This window comes from Saccopteryx bilineata, chromosome 5 (assembly GCF_036850765.1).
Source record: "Saccopteryx bilineata isolate mSacBil1 chromosome 5, mSacBil1_pri_phased_curated, whole genome shotgun sequence".
NCBI classification, from domain to species: domain Eukaryota; kingdom Metazoa; phylum Chordata; class Mammalia; order Chiroptera; family Emballonuridae; genus Saccopteryx; species Saccopteryx bilineata.
The window spans coordinates 144,300,617-144,323,860 of record NC_089494.1 but is presented as its reverse complement, the minus strand read 5'-3'; the positions used below and the strand labels follow the sequence as shown (position 1 = coordinate 144,323,860).

At 38.0% G+C, this 23,244-nt stretch overlaps 1 protein-coding gene across 8 annotated transcripts in view; it reads right to left on the bottom strand.

Annotated features, from left to right (window-relative positions):
- Nucleotides 1-23,244, bottom strand: part of NEBL (nebulette) — a 501,273-nt gene that overhangs the window by 129,105 nt on the left and 348,924 nt on the right. For 6 of the 8 annotated variants that reach the window (XM_066233811.1, XM_066233816.1, XM_066233814.1 and 3 more), the window contains exons 1-4: nucleotides 16,708-16,885; nucleotides 16,547-16,618; nucleotides 9,910-10,014; nucleotides 8,239-8,349 (exon numbers count right to left, since the gene is read on the bottom strand). The exons of the other annotated variants lie outside the window; for them this stretch is intronic. In XM_066233811.1, coding sequence (XP_066089908.1) covers nucleotides 8,239-8,349; nucleotides 9,910-10,014; nucleotides 16,547-16,618; nucleotides 16,708-16,788 — 369 coding nt within the window. In that variant the 5' untranslated portion in view covers nucleotides 16,789-16,885. Of the gene's footprint in view, nucleotides 1-8,238; nucleotides 8,350-9,909; nucleotides 10,015-16,546; nucleotides 16,619-16,707; nucleotides 16,886-23,244 lie in introns of those variants that run through there. 8 annotated transcript variants of the gene reach the window in all.

The following is a 23,244-nucleotide window of genomic DNA, read 5'->3' as shown; positions in this document are numbered from 1 at the left end:
TTCTGTTAGCTAAGCTTGTTACCTCGTTTTTCAGCTCATGAATTGAGTTTTTCATTTCTGTTTGATTTGTTTTTATAGTTTCAATTTCCTTGGTAATATATTCTTTGTGTTCATTGAGTTGTTTTCTGATCTCCCTATATTGCCTTTCTGTGTTTTCTTGTATATCTCTGAGTATTTTTAAGATTTCTATTTTAAATTCTCTGTCATTTAGCTCCAAGGCTTCCAATATGTTAAGTCTTTTCTCCATAGATTTTTCCACATCTATTTGTGTTACCTCTCTTTCTTTTGTATCCATAATATTCGATTTCCTCTTTCTTATCGGCATCTGAGGGTGGTCTTATTGATAGCACTAATTAGAATTAATAAAGAGTAAAAAGTAAAAAAAAAAAAAAAAGGTAAAACACCCCACAAAAAAAAAACCAGTAATAATTTATTATTTCCCCCTTTTTTTTCTCTCTTCTCTTTCCCTCCTCTCCCCTTCTCAGGGAAATATCGTGCCTATAATGGAGGGCCTGATTTGGGGTGAAGAGTTCAAGGGGCAAAAAAGAGGAAGTAGGGGCCTACTAAATGCAAAAAAAAAAAAAAAAAAAAAAAAGGAAGAAAATCTTAGACAAGCATAAGATGATTTGCTTGTAAGTGATAGTCAACTAAGAGATATAATGAGAGGAATAAGAGGGAACCAGAAAAAAGGACCAAAAAAGAATAATAAAGAAGAAAAAATAAAAATAATAAGTAAAAATCTGTTGTATTAAGTGGAGCGAAGACTAAATACAATGGAGATCTTGGGTTGGGAGGACCCAAAATGCCACAAAAATAAACAAACAAGAAGAAAGAAAAAAAAATAAAAACAAAAGCAAAAAAGAGAAATAAAGCCAAAAAAAAGCCTTGAGTCCCAAATTAACTTATTTGTTCGTGATTGAGGATTATATGGGATGAAAGTAAAATGAGAAAAGAAAAAACGAATAGAAAGGAAAAAATAAGAAAAAGAGAACAACGAAGGAAGAAATAAAATAGGAAGAGAAAGAAACAAAATAAAGCAAGACAAAAAAAAAAAAACAAAAGAGGAGAGAGTGAGAGTTAAGTGTTTTGGAGTATAACCTTAAAGGAGGGTGAGGATGAAGAAGAAAAATAAAATGCAACTCTCATGGGTAGTGTAGTTCAAGAAAGGGGAAGCATGAGATGGGCAGAGAATAGAAGGACCGAGGTGGAGGATATAAAGGCAAAAAGATAAAAGAAACAAACAACAACAACAACAACAAAAAATTAGTGGATCAAGTTGTAAAGTCTGTGGGTTTTTCTTGATTTTGAGAGGTTAACTTCTTCCTTTTTCTTTTCTCTCCCTCTTCCTGGTCGGTGACTCTGTACCCCAGGCTCTGCCCCTGTGTCACTTTTAGGTAGGGATTTGCAGTTGATGGGATTCTATGGCAATGTCATATAATTGGCTTTAGTCTTACTGGAAGTAAAGGCTTGTTGGCGTTTGCAGGGTCCAACGATGAGAGAGTTTGCTTTCCTGGATTCTCTCTCCTAGTCCCCCCTTTCTGAATTAGCAGCCTGGTGATCCAGCTATAAGGCTGCAACTGCTTCTGCCTGGGGAGTAAGAGGCTCAAAGAGCTGGGAAATCCCCACTCTATCCCCACTCAGTGCAAGGCTTTGGGAAAGGCTCTGAGAGTCAGGGCCTCCAGTGTAATCAGGCGGGGGTGGGAGTCAATTGTTGTCAAGGTGACTGTTCAGCGCCTATCATTTAGTTGGACCTCTCAACCCAGGCTTTCCACACTTTGTAGCCTGTTTTTGCAGGGAAGAAGAGGCACTAGTCTCTGCTTACGACTAGTGTAGTATAGACCTTATTATCTGCCAAGTCCTTCTTGTTAGCGTTTATCCCTGAATATGGAGGCTCTATCAATCAGAAGTTGCCCCCGCCCCTTTAGCGAGAGGCACTAAAAAATATCACGCCTCTTGTCTTGGATCGCTGAACTGAGAGAGATCTTATCAAATAGAACTGAGGGTGCGCAGATTTCATGGGTTAAGCTAATTTCAGTGATTGGGTCGCAGCTGTGCTTCCGAAGGTATTTTAGGCTGCCTGCACGCGCCCCTCCCCCAACGCTTGATTGTTAGCTTGAATGGCTGGGTGAGGTGCCCCGCCCACGGAGAGAATCTCCCAAGCCTCTCCCGCTCGCCCTGCCGCTGGCGGCTGGACCGCACCAGGCGCAGGATAATGGAGCCCCCTGGGTGTGCGGGCCAGCAGGGCGCCCTGGGCGCGTGGAATGCCCAAGGCACGCGCGCAAATGGGGCACTCCGGGCACCGGTGGCCGGCGACCCCCACTCGCAGTGTGCGGGCCGCTGGGAACGTCAGCGGTGCTCAACCGGACCGGGCGCGCGCGCGGCTGCTCGCGGCGGCGGCTCGCGGGGGCTCACGGTTCCCAAGTATATGGGCTGACTCACCACAGGCGCACTTCCTTGCGGTTTGAAAGAACGTCCCTGTGGTAGATTCCTCCACACCCTCGTCTCTCAGATTCAAGTGATAACAGTCCTTTCGCTATCAGTTTGTGTGGAACTCCGGAATGCTCCGAGGATAAATTTTTCTGTTTCTAGTTGATAAATTTGTTGTGATTTAGGGGAGAGCTGTCGGACGCGCTGCTCACGGCGCCATTTCCGTGACGTCACTCTCATAAGCTTTAAAAATCAGAATTAACTACCCATTTGACTTAGATAAAATACTAAAGGATTAAAGTTATAATTAAAAAACTAATTTTTAAAAATTAAAAAAACAAAATCCTGAAATACAACCACCAAAAAAGAAAGCCCTCTAGTATAACTATCAATATTCAACTCCCTTCTCTACTTCCTCTGCTGAGTTTTCTTGAGGACTCATAAAAGAGAACTGAATCTGGGGCTGCACAGTCTCTACATTTTGAAAGCTGTGGTAGAAAGCTCCTCCTTCAACGAAACCCAACACTATCCATGGCAGCATCTATTTGGCCACACAGGCAGAGTCTAATTCACAGGACTGAACTTTAAACACGGGACTTCCTTTCTTCCAGACTGTCTGTGTGGGTTAAAGCGCTGAGCCCCACACCCCCTAAATACACCCTCAGCACAAATTCCAATTTATCCATCTCTTTCTTAAGGTGCCCACGATTTTCCAGATATGGTCTGACCTATCCTAATTAGAATTATTAAATTTAATAAAGACTACCTATCTCTCATGTGCTATATGTGATTAATGCATTCATAGATCACACTATTTCCTTTTGATGGTTATGTTGAGATTTCTGTCAACCAACTCCCTTCAGTCTTGTTCAGTCCTGCCCAGCCTGATTTCCACATACAATCCTGCATATCCGGTTGATTACTAAGGCTCACATACAGCACCTCACATTAGCCCAGGGATAATTCATCTTGTTAGAGTCTGTCCAGTGATTTAATCCATCAGGATATCTAATTCTGATGAACATGTCTTTACATTTTTCACCAATTAATTATGTTAAACAGGAAACCTATTAAGAACCTCTAGTTGAGCTGAGAAAGTCCATTACTCAGTTCCATTACATTCTATATTATATCTTTTGGGGGAGGGAGGAGGAGTTTAATGGGTGGCCAAGTTTATTAAGCCAGGAAAAAACTTCTCTGAGATACGTTCCTTCTATTTAAATAAAAAGAGCTTAGATGTGCCTGTCTCCTTTTTGCTGGATGCCTGGTATATTTTGGATCTTAGACCGACTGTCATACTTGTGACTTTATAAACATATCCAATGCAGCTGATAATTTTGTGGGTTATCATAGAAATGGTGAGTCATCAAACATGATTTTAAAAAGCAGTCTTTATTTAAAAGGCTATGTAATTTTCTACTTGCAGCACTAAAATAGTCATTTCATTTATAGCTGCTACTAAGCATCACTTCAGAATTAAGATCACATCAAATTGGAGACAGCTGAACTTTAATTTATCATATTGATTTTCATCCTTAAAATAGTTAATGGGAAATTGTGTCAAGCTAATAAATTTCCTGATAAATTTGATTTCCTAGGATTTGTTGTTATTGTATAGCATTTCCTTTTGTTTTTTCATATCCTGAAAATCAAGGTTGCTATGGTTCTGGACACATAATCAGTGGAGGATGGTTGAGATAGTCTAATATACTTTATATATAAACATGCTCATATAAGTAATATATATATTTATCTTACATATTTGATTATATAGTATATCTTTATATCTCATGTATAGATAGATATATAAGATGTGCCTGTATTTCTTTCTTTTTAATTTTTTTTATTCATTTTAGAGAGGAGAGGGAGAAACAGAGAGAGACAGAGAGAAGAGAGACAGAGAGAGAGAACGGGGGAGGAGCTGGAAGCATCAACTCCCATTTGTGCCTTGACCAGGCAAGCCCAGGGTTTCGAACTGGCAACCTCAGCATTTCCAGGTCGACGCTTTATCCACTGCGCCACCACAGATCAGGCCTGGTGTGCCTATATTTCTAACGTACAGTATAACTGTACAGTTTATAACTATTGCATAGGTAAATGTACATCTAATCCACAGCACAGATGCCTTTAATGCCCCAAAACAGGACCCTGTGCCCACTATAAGTAACAACGCAGGCTCTCATCACCTCCTCGCTGCAGATGCCTGAGCAGCCTGCATTACTGCTCTGATAAGAGATTATTTACCTCTGCCTACAACAGCCGAGGGGAGCAGGGTTTCACTACTGCATCGCACAATCCATCCATCTTCAGAAGCTTCCTTCGTGATCTCTGTTCATAGAATTTTTAATGAAGAATATCTAATAAAATGACTTCCTAAAAATCTCCACATCTCTCTCTCTCATCTTTTAAAGGCATTTCTTTCTGTTAGTCATTTTCTGTAAGGAGTATTGATCTAGCTCACTTCACTTGATCACTCTAGCTAGAATGTAAGCAACTGAGAATGTCTGCAAATTGATTTTAAAATAATGTTTCTTTCCAGTGTCAAAAGTTTAGGAAATTTTTTATTAGAACCCAGAATGCCGTTAAATTTTAGATTTGGCTAAAACTCTGATTTAGGTTAGCACAAATCTGATACTATTTGGACACAGTCAAATGTTAGTTTAATTATTACAAACACTGTCAAACAGTTTTACTTTCTTGACTGTCTTACCAGGTCAACTTGAGGGATTGCAATTTTAACAATAATAAAATTGACGTATGTAAGTCTAAAGAAATGTTATTATGATTACAAATATTGATCGACTTACAACCGATGCAACTTACGACCATTCAACTTTACAACCACAATCGCTAACCACAATTGCTCCATGTCTGGCAGCGCAAGCATTGCCCAGCTGGGTGTACAACAGTGTGGACCAGCTTCCGGCAGCACTACCATCTCCACGTGCACCATTTCAACTGATATCCCAGACTCGGTACAGCAATTTGTGTTTTGTGTCTTGGATATTTTTCATCAAATCCCTCCCAAGATGTCTACCAAGAGGAAATTGTCTTTGCAAATATTAAACCGTTTTACTGGTAATGCAGTGTTTTACTTAAACCTGACGAATGTAAAAATAAGAAACAAAATGGTGTAGAGATGATACAAATGGCATAAAATGAACAAAGAAAATTAGGATATATAACAATAATGAAAGAAAATTATGATAAAATATGACTTAAAGATTTTTATAACATGATTTCACAGTACTGTACATATAGCCTACTCAACTTATGACCAAATCGTGTTACAACCGAACCAATCATGGTCGTAAGTCAAGCACTAGCTGTTCATAAATCTTTGAAACAGATACTTTGTTCAGGTTTTTCCTTATCAATAAGGTCAGTGACTGATCACAACACTGGGCAGCGCTGCTCCTTAAGGACACCAACTCTCTCCCAGGGGCACATCCTGCAGCAGGGCCACACAGTGACAATGCTAGTGATGACCTATCCTGGCAAAAAGAATAGTCCAAAATATACTGCATGGATTGATTATTTTCACATTAAGTTTTCTGTTGCACCTATTTGTGTGGTATAAATATATGTATGCTATTAAAGGTGAGAAAAATTGTGCATTCCCAAAGCAATAAAGATGTAAATATCTGAAAAATATTACCTTCTTAATTTTAAAAATAAAAATAGATTTTTTATTTTCTTATTGCTTAATCGTTGCTTGTCACACATATCAAGTGTTGTGTTATAATTATTTGTTTTATAAAGTAGTCCATATTATCAGCAAGTGACTAGATAACCAGATGTGGGCTGCAAAGAAAAAGGGAGGGCATATTCATCATGGTCCTTTAACATCATGTATTTTTAGCCTCATGTTGCACAGCTTAACTTAGCTTCCTGCCAAGTTGGATACACAGTGGACACTTAAATTGCTAATAATGAAGGACTTAAAGAGGTTCTGCAAAGGATAACTATGCTCAGTATTTTTCAATAATAATCTATTTTCAGACTATTTTAAAATTATCTAGGTAGCCTCCACTTAAAAGTAAAATGATTCTGAAGAAAGAAGTAAACTTGTTTAATAAGAAAAAGAGAGGCAGAGATGGTAAAAAAGAGGTCATACAGTGTGTGACTAAGAAACAAGACACTGGCCTAACCAGGCGGTGGCACAGTGGATAGATTGTCGGACTGGGACACAGAGGACCCAGGTTTGAAACCCCAAGGTTGCTGGCTTGAGCATGGGATCATTGACGTGACCCCATGGTCATTGGCTTGAGCACATCAGTCACTGGCTTGAGCAAGGGGTCACTGGCTCTGCTATAGTCCCCCAGTAAAGGCACATATGAGAGAGCAACCAATGAACAACTAAGGTGCTGCATCTCTCTCTCTTCCTGTCTGTCTGTCCCTGTCTGTCCCTCTCTCTGTCTCTCTCTTGGTCTCTGTCAAAAAAAAATAAAAAGAAAGAAACCAGACTCTGGAGGCAGAAAGCCCATGTTCAAGTGCCAGCTCAGCCATTAAGCGACTGTGTGACCGAGGGCAAGTTACTTAATCTCTCCGTGCCTCAATTGCCACATCTCCAAAATGGGGATATCTTATAGAGTGTTTGTGAGGATTAAATAATATAAATATTTGTGAAATGCATAGAAAAGCAGTTCTATGTGTTTAATATTATTTTTAACCTAAAATGTAGCATAAAGAATATAAATTATATAAAAACAAAATATCTCCTTGGAAAGGAAAAAACCCTTCAATAGATGACTGGATAAAGAAGATGGTACATATATACTATGGAATATTACTCAGCCATAAGAAATGATGACATTGGATCATTTACAACAACATGGATGGACCTTGATAACATTATACTGAGAGAAATAAGTAAACCAGAAAAAACTAAAAATTATATGACTCCATACATAGATGGGACATAAAAATGAGACTCAGGGACATGGACAAGAGTGTGGTGGTTGGGGGGGGGGGGGAAGAGAAGGGGTGGGGCAAGGGGAGGGGAAAAAAATTAAAAAAAATAAAATAAATATTTCCTTGGAAAGGAAATCAGCAAATTGAATAAAAGTCCATCATACCAGCATTTGCTGAACATTTCCTGTGTGCCTGGAACTGCTCTAAGCACAGAGGTAGAGCAGGGAACAGGACAGATGAAGTTCCTGCTTTCATGTTGTTTAAGGAAACAATGAACAGATTAATAAAGTAAAAAAAAATCAGATTATGTGATGAAGAAAATAAAACAATAAGATGAGGGTGGTGGGGGAGTAGAGAGGGACAAGTATGATTTGACTTTGGGTGATGGGCACACAATGCAATCAATAGTTTAAATGCTATAGATATGTTCACTTGAAACCTATGTACTCTTATTGATCAATGTCACCCCGTTAAATTTAATTTTCTAAATAATAAATAAACAAATAAAAACAATAACACGCATGAGAAAGAAGGTAAAATATTCTAGTTTTAAATTCTGTTTTAAGAAATACAACAAATTAAATGCATTAAGTATTTCTTATGTGTTGATGAACTATAAAGGGAAAATTGCTCCTTAACTCCTATGGATTCAAAATGAGTTTACATGATGACAGTTCTTAAGCTTGTCTGCAATTTAGCATCACCAAAACAGCCACTTGCCCCTGATGACGGCTTTTTCGGTGGTCTGAGGTATTCTAAATGAATACACAATAAAACTTTCATGTTTCACTTAGTACTGTAGTAGGCAAGATAAACAACTTTTCAAAATGCTGAATAATTTACACTAGATAATATGTTTTATACACACAGTTATGGAACAATCTAGGAGAACCACACCTCACTCCGAAGCTGCGTGACCTCTCTGGCAAAGACGCTATCGATGGTGGCTGGCATCTGCCTGTAAAGGGAATTTGAAAGGTCCGCCTTAATGCTGCCTTTGTACTTTGCCTAAGGGGGGAGAAGAGAAAAAAAATAAACATTCCTCTTCTTTACTGTGACTACTGAAAGAGAATAAAAAGAAGCTTTCTTCAGAAACAGTTAATTTTAAAATCTGAAAAGCATTTTAATTTTTGTAACTGGACCTGAAGAAAGATAAATACAGTTTATATGAAAAAAACTTTAAACGAGACATGCAAGAAAGAAATGATTATTTTTCTACTTAAACCCACGTGCATTTCTAAAAGCAAATCTACTGTGTGCATTAACAGTTCATGTGTTTGATAGGCAAAGAAAAATCTGAAAGCAATGAGACATTTGAATTGCTTCAGAAAATATAAGCTGTTAGAACATGCTCTCCAGGACCTGAATGCAAAGGACAGAGCCCCTTGATTCAAGTCTTCTCACCCTCCTCCTCCCAAGATGGCTGAGGTACTGTTCTGTGCCTTCACACCTCCCAGTCTGTGCTATTCCTAAGTGATCTCAATCATTACTTTTAAAGAGAATCACTCATTCACCATTTCCTCTTGGGGCGATTAGGTTCAAAGTAATACAACAGATAGCCCCTTCCATGTTTTTCTCTATAGTTAACTCCTTCAGGAAAGTGAATTAATTAATAATTAAGAACATCAAGAATTTTTCTGCACAAGAAAATCACAGCTAACACAAATAAACAAAATCACATTTTTCTCTATCTGTCGGCAAGTCCCTGATATGGCTCCCACTCAAAACTAAATGCATTGAATTATTGGGCATGTACTCTGTTTTAAACCTTGTATTCCAACAACTCTGGATTTGGGTATTTAATTAAAAAAATTTACCAATTTTCCTCACACAGTTTCCATGAGTATATCATGTTGATCTTTTTCCAACATATAAAACACTAGAGTTCAGCCATTTTATTCCTTCTGTTGTCAAGTTTCTTTCTCTTAAGTGATTCATTCACGGACCACAGAAATGCTTCACAAAAAAATCGCTGTTAAGCTTGTTCTTTTCAGTGCAACACACTGAAGTCCTAAATGCCCTAAGAAGACTATCTGATTTTTCAGCTGGAAAATGAATGTAGTGCAGTTTTCACTCTGTGGTTTCATAACTGGTATTTCCATTGAGCCAATCTTACTAAAAAATAATTTAATAGATTTAAAATTACTTAACCAAAAGTACCAGATTTTATGGAATCAGTTGGTAAATTTTACTTATTTTCAAAATTATATTCAATAATTTATAACTAATTAATATGTTAGGAAATAAATATGAAACTTCTAAGACTATTTTGACAGTACCTTTTACTTATTGAATAAAAAATATCCCTTTTCAAGCATAATTCTATATAAATAAGAAAGGTTTGGAGTCAAAATGCAGACATACATAATAAAATGTATCATCCAGAAACAGTAACATGTCAATTTACACAAGTTAGTTAATAGTGCATAGAATTACAAAGTTATATAAGTATTACCAACATTCAATGGTGCTTCAGAAAATATTATTCTTTAGCTTTAACGCACAGACTTTTATCTATATAAATACAAAAAGAAAATGTGAGCCATTTTGCAGTATTTGACACCTTACCTCAGAAATAATGGCACCAATATTTTTTACATGCTTCAGCATAGGAGTGTCAGTCACAAACGTACACTTGTCCTTAGACTTTTTATACTCTTCTTTATAACAGATCTAAAATAGAGGATAATTTCATAAGAAGAAAAAGGAGAAAAACAGTTTTAATGATTCATTGTTGAGAAAGTCCGTTTTCTGACGTTAATACTCAAATGTGGAATGATGCTCAAAACAAGCCAATCAAATACTCTGGTACCCAGCCCAGAACTGCAAGAGTGAGAAGGGATACTAAAGAGCCCCTCCTTCAGAGATACGAGGGTCCAGTTATTGTCAAGGATCATGTGTGTTGGAACCACAGTGGTTATCAGTCCTGGTGTCCAGTTTGTTATTTTTAAGCCTCTGGCCTTAACAGTTAAGCCTGTGGTCAAACATAAATATACCACCTTCCTCTAGGTTGAAAACAAGTAGCCATCAGAACAGATGTAACCATTTAAGAAGCAGAGGCAGAAATTAAACAGATGAAGATTACTATTATATTAGCATCATTACTTAGACCTTCTGGATTAGAGGAAAGATCTTAAATTGTGGCCACCATGGGCTTCCTGTTAATAATAAATTCCGCTCAAATAAAATGTAACCAATCTGTGAGCACATAGGCCTCCAATCCTCCTCCCCTCCCCCAACAAGAATAAAATCTGCCCAGAAAACTTGCCACATGGTTGAGATTACTCCAGAATGGCCCCTTGCTATAAGTAAGCAGATGAGCAAGAAAACGACCAGAGAGCTCATTTCTCCTCTTGAACACACTAGTAAAATGAGTCTGCCCTTTCCTCTTGAGGAGAAGCCAGAATTGTTTTCTGGGGAAAGACCTTGCATGGACATGAGCCAAAAAAGAAGTAAGGAACTATGCAGCAGAACCTAAAATGTACACTCATTGCAGCCCAATCCGAAAACTAGGGAGGCAAAGTTGAGGACCAGCTCAGAGGATTAAGGTAGCTAAAAGTTATATCACCCTGTAATAAAGTCAACTTTATCTACCCACAACTAAATACTCAGGCTGAAAAAAAAGGTCCCACAGCCTTCCTAATTATAACTAAAAGTAAAGTTTAATTCTATATACTATCTAGTTCTTAAAACATAACAAATATTGACATTATGCACAATCATTCCACAGGGATTTTACTATATGCAACCCTAATTTGAAGGGCATTATTTGACTCTAATCAGATAGCATCACATGAACATTTCAAAATACCATATTTCACTGCTGTGACTCTTAGATATGACATGCGTACCATATTAAACATTTGCTTTTTTCATGAACTCAACATTAGAACATATTTATCTTATCTGAGCATACTTTATTTTCTTCTCAGAGATTAGCCATAATTTTAGGCCTCTGCAAATCACCCAACTCAGTAATTAACCTGTTAAAGGCAGTATGATAAATAGTAGGCTATTTTGATCACAAGGAGGAAGAAAGTATTCCCATTATATAATAAGTGTGAGAGAAAATAACCTATCATTAGGTTTAAGTCGGCCTCAGTATTTTTATCTCTCGCCACCATCTTTTCCCTCTCTCATTCACATGCTTCATGGCAGTGGTATGTGCCCTGCTACAGGCCTCCAGATAAGCTCTGACCTGAGCAGAATGTTCAGAAAGGGAGCAGGGATAAGAGTCAAGTACTTATTTCCCTTGCTATGCAAGAAAATAGTTCAGTCTTAAGTGTGGTCTCCATTCCTTTCTTCGGTCTTTTTTTTTTTTTTTTTTTTTTTTTGTATTTTTCTGAAGCTGGAAACAGGGAGAAGCAGTCAGACAGACTCCCGCATGCGCCCGGCTGGGATCCACCCGGCACGCCCACCAGGGGCGACGCTCTGCCCACCAGGGGGCGATGCTCTGCCCCTCCAGGGCGTCACTCTGCTGCGACCAGAGCCACTCTAGCGCCTGAGGCAGAGGCCAAGGAGCCATCCCCAGCGCCCGGGCCATCTTTGCTCCAACAGAGCCTTGGCTGCGGGAGCAGAAGAGAGAGACAGAGAGGAAGGAGGGGGTGGAGAAGCAAATGGGCGCTTCTCCTATGTGCCCTGGCCGGGAATCGAACCCGGGTCTCCCGCACGCCAGGCCAACACCCTACCACTAAGCCAACCGGCCAGGGCCTCTTTGGTCTTTATTTAAAAGATACACACACACACACACACACACACACACACACACACACACACACATTTCTGATTTCTAGTGAATATGAATGGAAATAGCATATTATCTTAAAATGTTGTGCAAAAAAAGTCACAGGTTAGTAGCCTTCCTATACCAGGAGAAGACAGAAAAAAGGAAGCTGCACCAAGGACTGATACAAAATCTTCATAATATAAAAATCACTGGGTTGACAGCCATTTCCTGTCAATACAACCATCCAATACAACCATGTATGTACATATATATATTCCAAGGGTAGCCATGGCTCTGCCCTTAGATGGATTGCCTATCCAACCCCTGTCCTTAATAACAGAACCCAAATGTACTTATGAGAATAGCCGGACCCCTCCCCCAGCCCCAGAGGACAGATTGCTCTAAACCAGGAAGGGTTTTCTCACTCCCTGTGGCCAGGGACTGGCCTGGGAAGGCCAGGTGCCCAGTGCTGGCCATGAGACATTTATGGATCTTCTCAGCAGTGTTCTGGGATTTCTGGCATAAAGGGAGAGACTTCCTAATATAGCCTTTTGACACTTTGTCCTTCCACCTTTTACCTTCCCCAGTCACAGGGATGCCTTATAATGATGTCATTATAAGGCAATAGCCACTGTACTTATTTTGACAGAGCAGAAGAAAAGGAATCTAAGAAACTAATAGCATCTAATATGCCAAGACTGGACCCCTTACCTCCAGGCTTCCCATGTTAAAAAACAATACCTATTTGTTTAACCTCTGTGCCAGTGTTTCCCAGTTACTTGTAGCCCTCTGTACTCGTAACCAATACACCACACAAGTATGTTCTGATTTAGAAAAAGAAGGGCAAAGTTGATAATTTAATGATCATTAAGTGGCCTAACTGCTTACTTTCTGCTTTGACCTCACCTGTTAATCCCACCCTGCCTCAACTACAGTGAGAGTTATGTTAGATCAGTGGTGCTTCTTCCTCACCTAGTTTCTTTCACTAATGGCTGAAAGCAGGTGACAGATGTAGAAATGTGAGGGTATTTCCTTTTACAAGCATTCTTAACCAAAAGTACCTAGAAAGGCTTTTCACAGGTGGAGCCGTATTGCTAAATACAGTAAACCCCAGAAGAAAGAACCAGGGCTCTCTCCCTACTTGTTAACTGGGACGGCTCTCCCAGGTTCTCCAGCACAGCCAGGGCCTTCTCTGGAGGCGTAACCACAAGTCTAATGTTTTCAGCATTGGAAGGCTTTACCCACAACATACAGTGTTCATTTGCCGGGAAAGTATTCTTTCTGCTGTACTGTACATGAACACCCTAAAACAGTTTGGACCATACCACTGAGTCAGGGGTTTCATGTAGACATGACTAAACTTGCTCTGCAGAGACTCTAGGCCTAATTTACAAGAAATGTACAAAAGTCACCTTTAACTTAATGTTTTCATGACCACCTGACAAAAGGCCACTAGCTCCCTGATTCTGACTTCTGAATGTGCTCAGGAGGTTTGATTTATTCAAGGGATTGAGTAGATAGCTGACTAACAGGATGAAATACTGGAGGAGGTTATCTGGGGGGAATAAAAAGCATGACTTGGTTAACAGAAAAATAAAAGAGGCAACCTCAGAGGACCAGTGTTGCCTTCCAGGTCGGGAAGTGAGCTGTGCAGGGTCAGGGCAAGTGCAAAGTGGAAACTAGTTGGGGCACAGAAAACTTCCAAAATGCCTCCTTCTGGTCCCCAAAGTAAAGCCACCTGATCTGAAAAAATGGAGAATTCTCAACAGTGTCGGCCTTCCAGGACTTCTCTCTAGAAGGATCTCATTTAACATTTTAATAAAGTATCTGACAAGGTTGTGATATAGCAAAGTCTGCAGGTCTGCTGGTGACCCTGAGCTCCAGGGAGAGTAAGTGTCAAACTAGAGGAGCTAAACTCGGGAGGCTCTCAAAGAGTCATGCCAGAGGGCAGGCGACTACAGGTGCCACTCCTCTCTAGCAAGGTGAAAATCATTCACACTACTGTGCAAAGAGCTGAGCCCTAAGCAGGCACCTGTAAGTCAGAAATTAGGACTGAGAAGGGCTGAGAATGATGTCCTACAGAGGTTGGGCTAGTAGCTCTTTGCAGCCCCTAGTCCAAGAAACAAAATATGATCACAAAGGGTGGATGGAGAAAAGGAAACATCATCTCCTCTCCCCCATAATCACAGGTTATACAGATTTTGACTGCTGTGCACAGGTCTCATCACCATGACTCAGGAAAGACACAGGAGAGCTAGAAGAGGGACACTAGGAGGATAATGAAGGACAAAGAAAGGTGCTGGACTTAGCCAAACTTAAGTCTGAATTTTTTCCCCACCTCTGACTAGTCAGTAGGCCTTGAGCAAGAGTGTCTTGGGTTGCACACCCTCTGAACTGAGGCTCGTGACCCCAATAACACAGAGCACACTACCACATGTGGACTGCCAGGCACACAGCAAGAGAGGAAGGATATGATGGTGGCCAAGACCTGGGAGTCAGACAGACCTTGTTTCTAATCCCAAGTCTGTGGCTCACTAGCTGTGTGGTTTGATCGACAGAATGGGAGAATGGGAGGCTGCTTCTCCAGGCTTCAGGATGTAGAACCTCACTGCCGGGACAAACCGTACCCCAAAGTCCCTTGAAGGCATAGGCTGCAGACAGGTTGCCTTCAGACAAACAAAAAGGCTCAGTAAACACATGGATGCTCCTTTGGGATATTATGAATCAGAAAACAAAACAAAGGGACTTGAAGTTTTGTCTTTAAATTGAAGTTTGAGACCAGAGAAAGGACAGACGCACTTACATGTGGGCACTAACAGATGGGCACTGTCAGAGGCATCACGGAGACTTGACTGGAATTACATCTGCTCAGTGTGGCAACTTAGCCAACTGTATATCTGTTCTAGCTCCATGATGGGTGCAACCTCTAACATACAGTTATGCAACCATTTAGTCACACAGACAACATAACAGAGATAACTTCAACTTTATCTGCTCCATATAAAAATGTTGATAGTGTTACTATTACTAATATTAGAATAAAGATTAATAATAAGGTAAGATAAACTGCATGGAACTCTACAGTGAGAGACAACACAGCAATGCAGGTAAGAGAGAATGTTTTATGCTTAAGTCCTATTTCCCATGGCTTAACTGTGTGACCCAGGAGAGCTGCTAAGCCTCTCTGAACCTTTGCTGCCTCATTTCTGAATGGAAAAAAATAGATCCTACCTCATAAGCTTTAATGCCTAGCACATACTATTCAATAAATCTTAACTATTAATAATATTATAGTTATTTCAGCGTTATTATAGTTTACAACAAATTTTTTCGTACAGTAGCTTATGACTATTAACGTAGCACAAAGAAATACTTAATTCAAAATTTCATTCCAGAGCATGTCAAGTATACAGGAAGGGGTATGACTCCCACCACCCCTTAGCTCTCCCTGACAAATGTTTTTCACAAGGCCAATCTCTGATAACTCTTTTAATCATCTAAATCAGCGGTTCCAACCTGTGGGTCGCAACCCCTGTGTTTTGGTCGTTCGACCCCCGCCGGGGTCGCGACCCACAGGTTGAGAACCGCTGATCTAAATGCTCATCCCTAGTGAGATGAGCAAAACTTTTCCTTGTGCTTCTAGAATTTTACTTATTTACTGTAAAAATATATAAATATGAGTTAATTCTACAATCCTAGGATTCTCTTGAAATATAATATTAACCAATCCCAGTTAATAAAAAAAAGTCACAACAAAAATGCTTCTCCTCATTACTATCATAATTATCATCTAGTTCAGGGTTCTTAATATGCAGTTCAAGTGTCCATAAATTCTAAACTGGAAATCAATGTTAGGGGCACAAAGGTACTAGACTCATTTTTCTAGTTTGGAAAAATGACTGCATTCCTCAGATTCCTCAAAAGGCCCCCAAAATGTTTTTTAATCATTTATTTAAGTAGAGATCCTCCCAAAATATTTTATATTATTATGCAATTTGTAAAAGGCTTTAGGCCCATGCCCTAGCCAGACAGCTCAGTTGGTTAGAGCATCATCCCAATATGCAGAGGTTGATGGTTCGATTCCTAGTCAGGGCACATACTGGAACAGATCAATGTTTCTGTCTCTCTCTCTTCCTCTTCCTCTCTCTCTAAAATTCAATATATAAATTATAAAAGAGGCTTTTGAATTTCACAGGAATATGCTCTGAATTCAGTGTTTTATAATTCCACGACAGGATGATAATGAAATCCCTAAGGGACAAGATTCTAGAGTAAGAACACAAAGACCTGCTCCCACAGAAATCCTCTGTATGGCCTGGGGAAGTCACTGAAAATTTCTAGACTCAGTTCCATAATCTGGAAAATAAGCGTGTATGAATAGATGGCTTCAGTGTTTTCTTTCTAATTCTATGATTCCAATAACATAACATTCTATGAGACACAGTGCAAAATGAGACAAAAACTACTTAAACCACTTACATCACTAATGAGTCTGGAGCATTTCCTGGCCAATTCCATATTCAGGTCTTCAATAACAGGCTTAAAGAATACCTGTCCAGAAAAGAAGGGAAAGAAGACATATTTCTAATTATCAATTCACAGGAACAAATACCGTCTTCAGCAGGTGCTCACCCACTCACCCTGTCTCCTTCATTTTCTTCGTCCTCTGTTTTCTCCTCTTCAGTTTCATCTTTTACGTCCTCAAATTCAGGGACCCTCATTTTTACTCTCTGTATGTGTGTGTAAATAACTATTTTTTTTAATTCACTAATCTGTCTGTGTACTCTAGCACCCTTGAGATCTTAGCATCTCTGGTGTTCTGGCAGAAATGACCTTGCTCAGGCCTCCTACCAATTTAGCTCCCACTTCAGTCTCCTTATCACAACTGTGTTTAAGTGGTGGGACAGGATCCTGGACACTACCAGGGCTAGCCTCCCAAGGAGAAATAACATTTTAATGAGCAAGATTCCGTTTTACGAACTGTTAAAGTCAGCATTCTTTTAACTGGTTAAGAAATTCAAAAGACACTCTTTATATCACACTAATTCAATTCATTCATAAAAGAGTTTGAAAAGGACTTCAAGATTCTGGGAAAACCACCGAGCTATAACACTCAAGATAGCACTGTCAAAAGCCTGTTATCTCAAAAAATTCCTCAACTCCTTCTAAATAAAGCTTTAGCTAGAATGTCAGACATATCTCTGATTTGGTATAGTAAATCAGAATTATTCAAACTCATTTCATTAACCTAAGTTAAATATTTTATAATTTATAAACATACTTCTCACATTCTTAAAAATACTAAGACTTAGGGTCAATTAATATTTATACATCCAGAGCAGATAAGTATTGGACATAAAAAATACTTTATGGTGAATAATTAAACTAATTATATAAAATACAACTCTATTCAAAATAATACATCATTCTAAATAGCAAAGTATAATTAAGTTTTTTTCTTGATATTATATCTAGTTTTAATTTTATTGTTTTAATTGCCTTGGTCTTAACTAAACTAAAAACTCTCAAAAGAAAATTCTACACGGTCATCATGTATAGATAATTTCTCAAATTGTATTCCATGAGGCTAAGTCCCACAGAATATTCTGAAGGGGAAAAGGGGGTTCCTTAAACAAACATATTTGGGGAAGCCTGTATACTAATCTCTACCACTGCCATTAGAGAGCCACACAGCATAGTGACATGATAGAAGCTCTGAAAAGATGCACAGCCAAGAAAAGTATTTAAGTTGACTTATCCCAGCATTTCTCAAACATGAAATCCTACCAATCAAATCTGATCTAACTTACTTACCTACCTATATCTTAATGATATCTGATACTCCAGAAAACTAATATTCTTCTGTGAAATATTACTTAGGGAAACACTATTTTATTCTGAAAAAAAAATGTATTCTAGAAGAGTCATTAGTCTTTTCACAAAAAAACAGGCCAGCTTAATGGCATCACATATCCTGCTTATCAACAAAATGCCAAAGAGAAATGTCCCAAGGGTACTAAATTTGGAAAACTTAAGCTTTATAGCCCTGTCATGCCACTATAAGGCATTCTACAAGGAAATTCTCCTTATATTAGAGTTGTTCCATAAAAGAGCAGACTGTGCAGGTTCTGACTGATTTCCTCAAGTCCTCTGCCAAAAGACTGCTCTATGGAAGATCTATTCCTTTATCTTTATTTGGAAATGGGGAAGATCATTCTCTATAAGCTTTTCTTGCAAACTTCTAGAAGTGTAGGGAGATAACTTGCCACAGCTGCCACCTGGCTAGTGTCTGAGGTAACAATACTCGTGTTGCTCATGGTGACATCTATTCTCTATGGTAAATTACCTTTATCAGACTTGAACAGCTGCTTTTTCTCATTTCCCATCATGTTATAAGTTCTTCTTGACTCTTCACTGTGATGGAAGAAAATAATCTGTTGAGATTGCACACAAACATTTTGAAAGAAAAACTAAATGCCACATACCATGTGAACATACATTTTCCATCTGAGATTTTAGAATCAAAATTTTAAAATCACGTGGATCCTTAAGAAATCATTCCTACTAAGCCCTCTCTTTTACAGAGAAAATTATGGTTGAGAGAAATTACTTGTCATATTCACAAAATTATTTAATAGAGCACTAGGACAAGAATTTAACTAGAACCTATGCTCATGCATTCACATTAGTGTTGTTATACTAGGCACTGTGCTTGGTGTTAGAGTGGTGGGTAAAACATACTTAGTGCTAAGATAAAGTAGGAAATAAAAAACCCATTATTCAAGACTTTCTGCAGGAACTCCTTAATGGATTGCTTGGCAAATTAGACACATTATGACTTTTGATTGAATGCATTTTTCCTTTCACCTATAGGTATAATACAAAATTCATGTGAAGTTTTCTCTAAAACATTTTAAGGCCCCATACTTTATCACAGTGAAGCACTCTTGTCAATAGCTCTAAAATGTGACTTGGGGAATAAGGAAAAAGTGTTACTTGTGGATAGCTAGCATATTTCAATATTCCTTATCATCCTCTTTAAAAAACTATAAAGTTAAATATTGCGTTTTAATATATAGGTTCACCTTGGGGAGCCCCAAAAGAAAATTTCTATATAGTTGCTAGTCCCATTTTTACTTATTGAGCATTTCATTTTATGTTATCTAGTTTTGGCGTTAGTACTCTATCCACACCCTGATTCAGAATGAGACCAAGACAGGATCATGTTGCCCACAGCCAGGTGCCTTACTTCCAGGACCTGCTGTCTCACATGCTCAAGGGCAAATTATTTCATTGTTCTCTGCCCCTAATTCTCTGTAGTTAAACAAGAAAAATGGAATTCACAAAACATAGGAAAATGCACATTAAAATAGTAAAAATCCTTACAAATACAAGAGTTTTCAACTCTCCAGTAAAGGTACACAATTTCAGGAAAAGCACTTGATGTGAAGGGATCTTTTCATTTGAAAGGGTAAAACTCTATAACCATCAATAGGTTTTTAAAGGCCAGAAGATTCTCCATTGAATTCCTAGTTATTTTACTTTTGCTTCATGTATTTCCTTATCATTTAGCATCTGTCTAAAAGAGAACTTTATCAATAATTGATGGGGAGTAATCATTTCTTAAAATAAGAAATGTAAGCTCTCTAGAGCAATTTGCCTTCTTTATAAAAGGGTTCTACCAGGAAAAAAAAAAAAAGCCTGACCAGGAGCTTGTAGAGTGGATAGAGCATCAACATGGGATGCTGAAGACCCAGGTCTGAAATCCCGCGGTCACCAGTTTGAGCATGGGATCTCTGGCTTAAGCATGGTATCATAGACATGACCCCATGGTCACTGGCTTCAGTCCGAAGGTAACTGGCTTGAAGCCCAAGGTCCCTGGTTTGAGCAAGAGATCACTGGCTTGCCACCCCCCACCAAGATGCAAATGAGAAAGCAATTAATGAACAAAGGTACCACAACTATGAGTTGATGCTTCTCATCTCTCTATTGCTCTCCCTTCCTGTATGTCTGTCCCTTTATCTCTCTCTCTCTTAAAAAAATAGTTCTGCTTAATATTAGTTCCATCTATTTTGACAATTTATATTTATTAAGCCTATCTTCTCCTTTTCAATGGCTATTTCATTGGTTTGTTAATTGGAAATCAAACGAATAGAAAGCAACCTGAATAATTGTCATCCTTAACAGTTATGCCATTAAAATAAGATTAATAGAGTGTTTTTCTGTGTTCCTATTCTTGTTTTCACAAACACAGATCCAACTCAAAATGAGAACCACATATCTAGACTAGATTGAAGGAATAAGTGAACAAGAAAATCCAAACAACATTTGATACAAGAATTTTCAGTTTGGCTGTAGCTGGAATTCCAAAATTAAAAATATGTACTCTCCCAAATATATTGATAGAAAAGAAATTATTCTTATTCAGAGTCTATAGTAACACACTAAGTAAACTAAAAGACTGGCTTAATTTGTTCTTACTTGAGATATTAATTCAGTTTTAGTAACAATAAAGCTAATATCACAATCACTTCCATAATTCTTCACACTAAGAATAAGAAGGCTCTGGTTTGAGTAGCCTCTATGTGGCCTATAACCAGAAGTAAATGATTCAGTGAGATCAAACAGCTTGGCTATCCCCAAAATATTCCTTCCCTGGAGTTTTGTGTAAGATGTCAGGAAAAATTGTGAAAGACTTTGAAACTGGCAAACAAACAAACAAAGGAAGAAGAATTTAGAAAAGATTACCTGGTATCTTATCTGGTGTTACCTTATGGCTAATTTGGCCTTTCACTGTCTTTGAGCTATTTACAACTCCATAAATTGCTGAAAATTGATAACAATGCTAATCATGCTTTATCCACACAAATACAAATTCATTGTTTCCTGGAGAATGCAATTGATTATTGCCTTGTTGCTAGACCCTTTGTATATCTATTTGTAAATTCATTTCACCATTCCTTATTACTTATTTGTGTGTGGTTCTTCAAATTCACCTTTGAACCCATTGTAACATCTTACTGGTTACATTAATTAATTAATGAGTTAAATATCTTTGAAACTTGTAATTTTATTAGAATCATAATTTCACCATTTAAAAAAATTATTTCATAGATCCAAATGACTTAATTATCCTCTCTTCTTTCCTTTAACATTCAACAAAAACAGAAAGGGAGAAGGCATTCTTTAACAAAGCCCAATTCTCTCAACTGTAAATGTGGCTGCAATAATTCTTGGTGTTTACTGAAATTAGCTTTTCGTTTTGTTCTGTTTTCAGATCTGACCTCATTTTACTATTGGCAAGTGCCATATATGTGCTACTGGATATGTACATTCACACAGCACACACACGCACACGCACACGCACACTCGAACAGTTAATTCACCGCAGATGCCAGGTCCCCCTTGAAAAACATACAAGGCTTCAGTAAATGCAAAGACTTAATTACTTCTCACATCTGGAAAAACTTAAATATGAGAGTGGATTTATTGAAGAAGCTCTTTGCTTGGCTGTCAACACCGTATCAGGAGCCAGAGCGAGAGCAAGCTTGATCAGTGCTGGCAGCCCTTAACCCTTAGAGAGAGATGTTCTGCTAATTAATTCAGAACATGTCCTGCTTACATGATTTATGAATTTTATAAAAACACAGAAAAGTAAATGATTTCTTAGTAATTTCTAAAGAAAAGCTGTTTTTGTCATGTTTGGTGTGGTGGGGTTGGGGAGGATCATATGTTGAAATTTGAACATAATGAGAAAGTCCTTATAGTCAAGAAAAAAAGGAAAAGCTTTTAGGGCTTTAGAGCATATTTGCAAAAGCCTTTAGAACAATAACTTACATAAATATACACAAAACTAGACAATTCAGCTCTTTATGGAGAAAGTATAGAAATGTTTCTAAAAAGGAAGTTGAGGAGTTATATGAACTCATAGCAAGAAGATTAAAAAAAAAAAAACCTAAGGAACGGGCCTATCTTCTCCTAGAGAGGGTACTGAATCCAGAATTAGGTAAGATGACGGGGTATAGCGAGAGCATCCAAACAGCATTGGTAAAGACCCAGAAACAAGAGCTGGAGGCGCCCAAAGTTCAGTGTCCCTGGTGCACACAGCAGAGAGAGACAAGGGCAGCAAAGCATCAGTAACTGATGCTCTCAAAGACAGCTTGATGAATCTGCTGTGAACCATGAAACCTTTACAAGAAACACAGTTCCTGGTCAGTTAACTATGGAAAGAATGGCTCTATACCTACTCTATCCCCTTCAGATGCCTTGAATTTAATTTTTACTGCTTCATTTTAGCATTAGCCAATTGAAATATTCATCATGTATCTAGACTTTATGAAAACTCAGAGTGAAGAAATTAGTCCTGGGTTTATTAGTCTAATGAAGAAAATATTCAGGTAAATTCATTTCTTTTACGTGTCCAGAAATAAATGGAACTCATATTAAATGTATTTCTAAATTTTACATTAATATACAACTACAATTTTATTATTGAAATGTACCTATTTTTTATACTTTTAACTAAATAGGTATTATTAATATTTCTACTTGCATCTTAAGTGACCAATTACTATACCTAAGTTCATTTAGGATTTCTTCTACCCTGAAATCATGATTTCATCATAGGTTAAGCCAGGAGAAACCTCACAACTGATGCTCACAAGCTCTGAACTTTTGAAGCACTAGTTCCTGATGATTATTTCAATAGTCTCCAGTAAGTTTTTTTTATGTGCAACTTAAAATATAAGAAAATCTCAAAATAAGATCATAAAGTAAATGTGTCATTAAGACAGCTATAAAGATTTTAAAATAATTGGTGATAGTGAAAACTAGTTAACATGTATGGGTAGTAATTTCTCTCTGAGGATTCTATCATTTTTATTATTTAATTTGTATGTGTGTCTATACTTAATAATTTCACAAATATTTCTTATGTGCCTTCTATGGACTAGGAACTATTTTAGTCTCTTCAAATAATCCTTTAAATAAGAACAAATATCCCTACTCAGCTCTCCTATTTCAAACATATATTCATTCATCAAATACTTACTGAGCATCTACATTATGCCATGCACTATGCTAAACTTAAAATCTCCAGTATGTTTCAGGGAGTGAATATACATGTGATAGTCAATATTTACTACTTTATTTAGTTAAAAAAGGTGTATTTTCCTAGA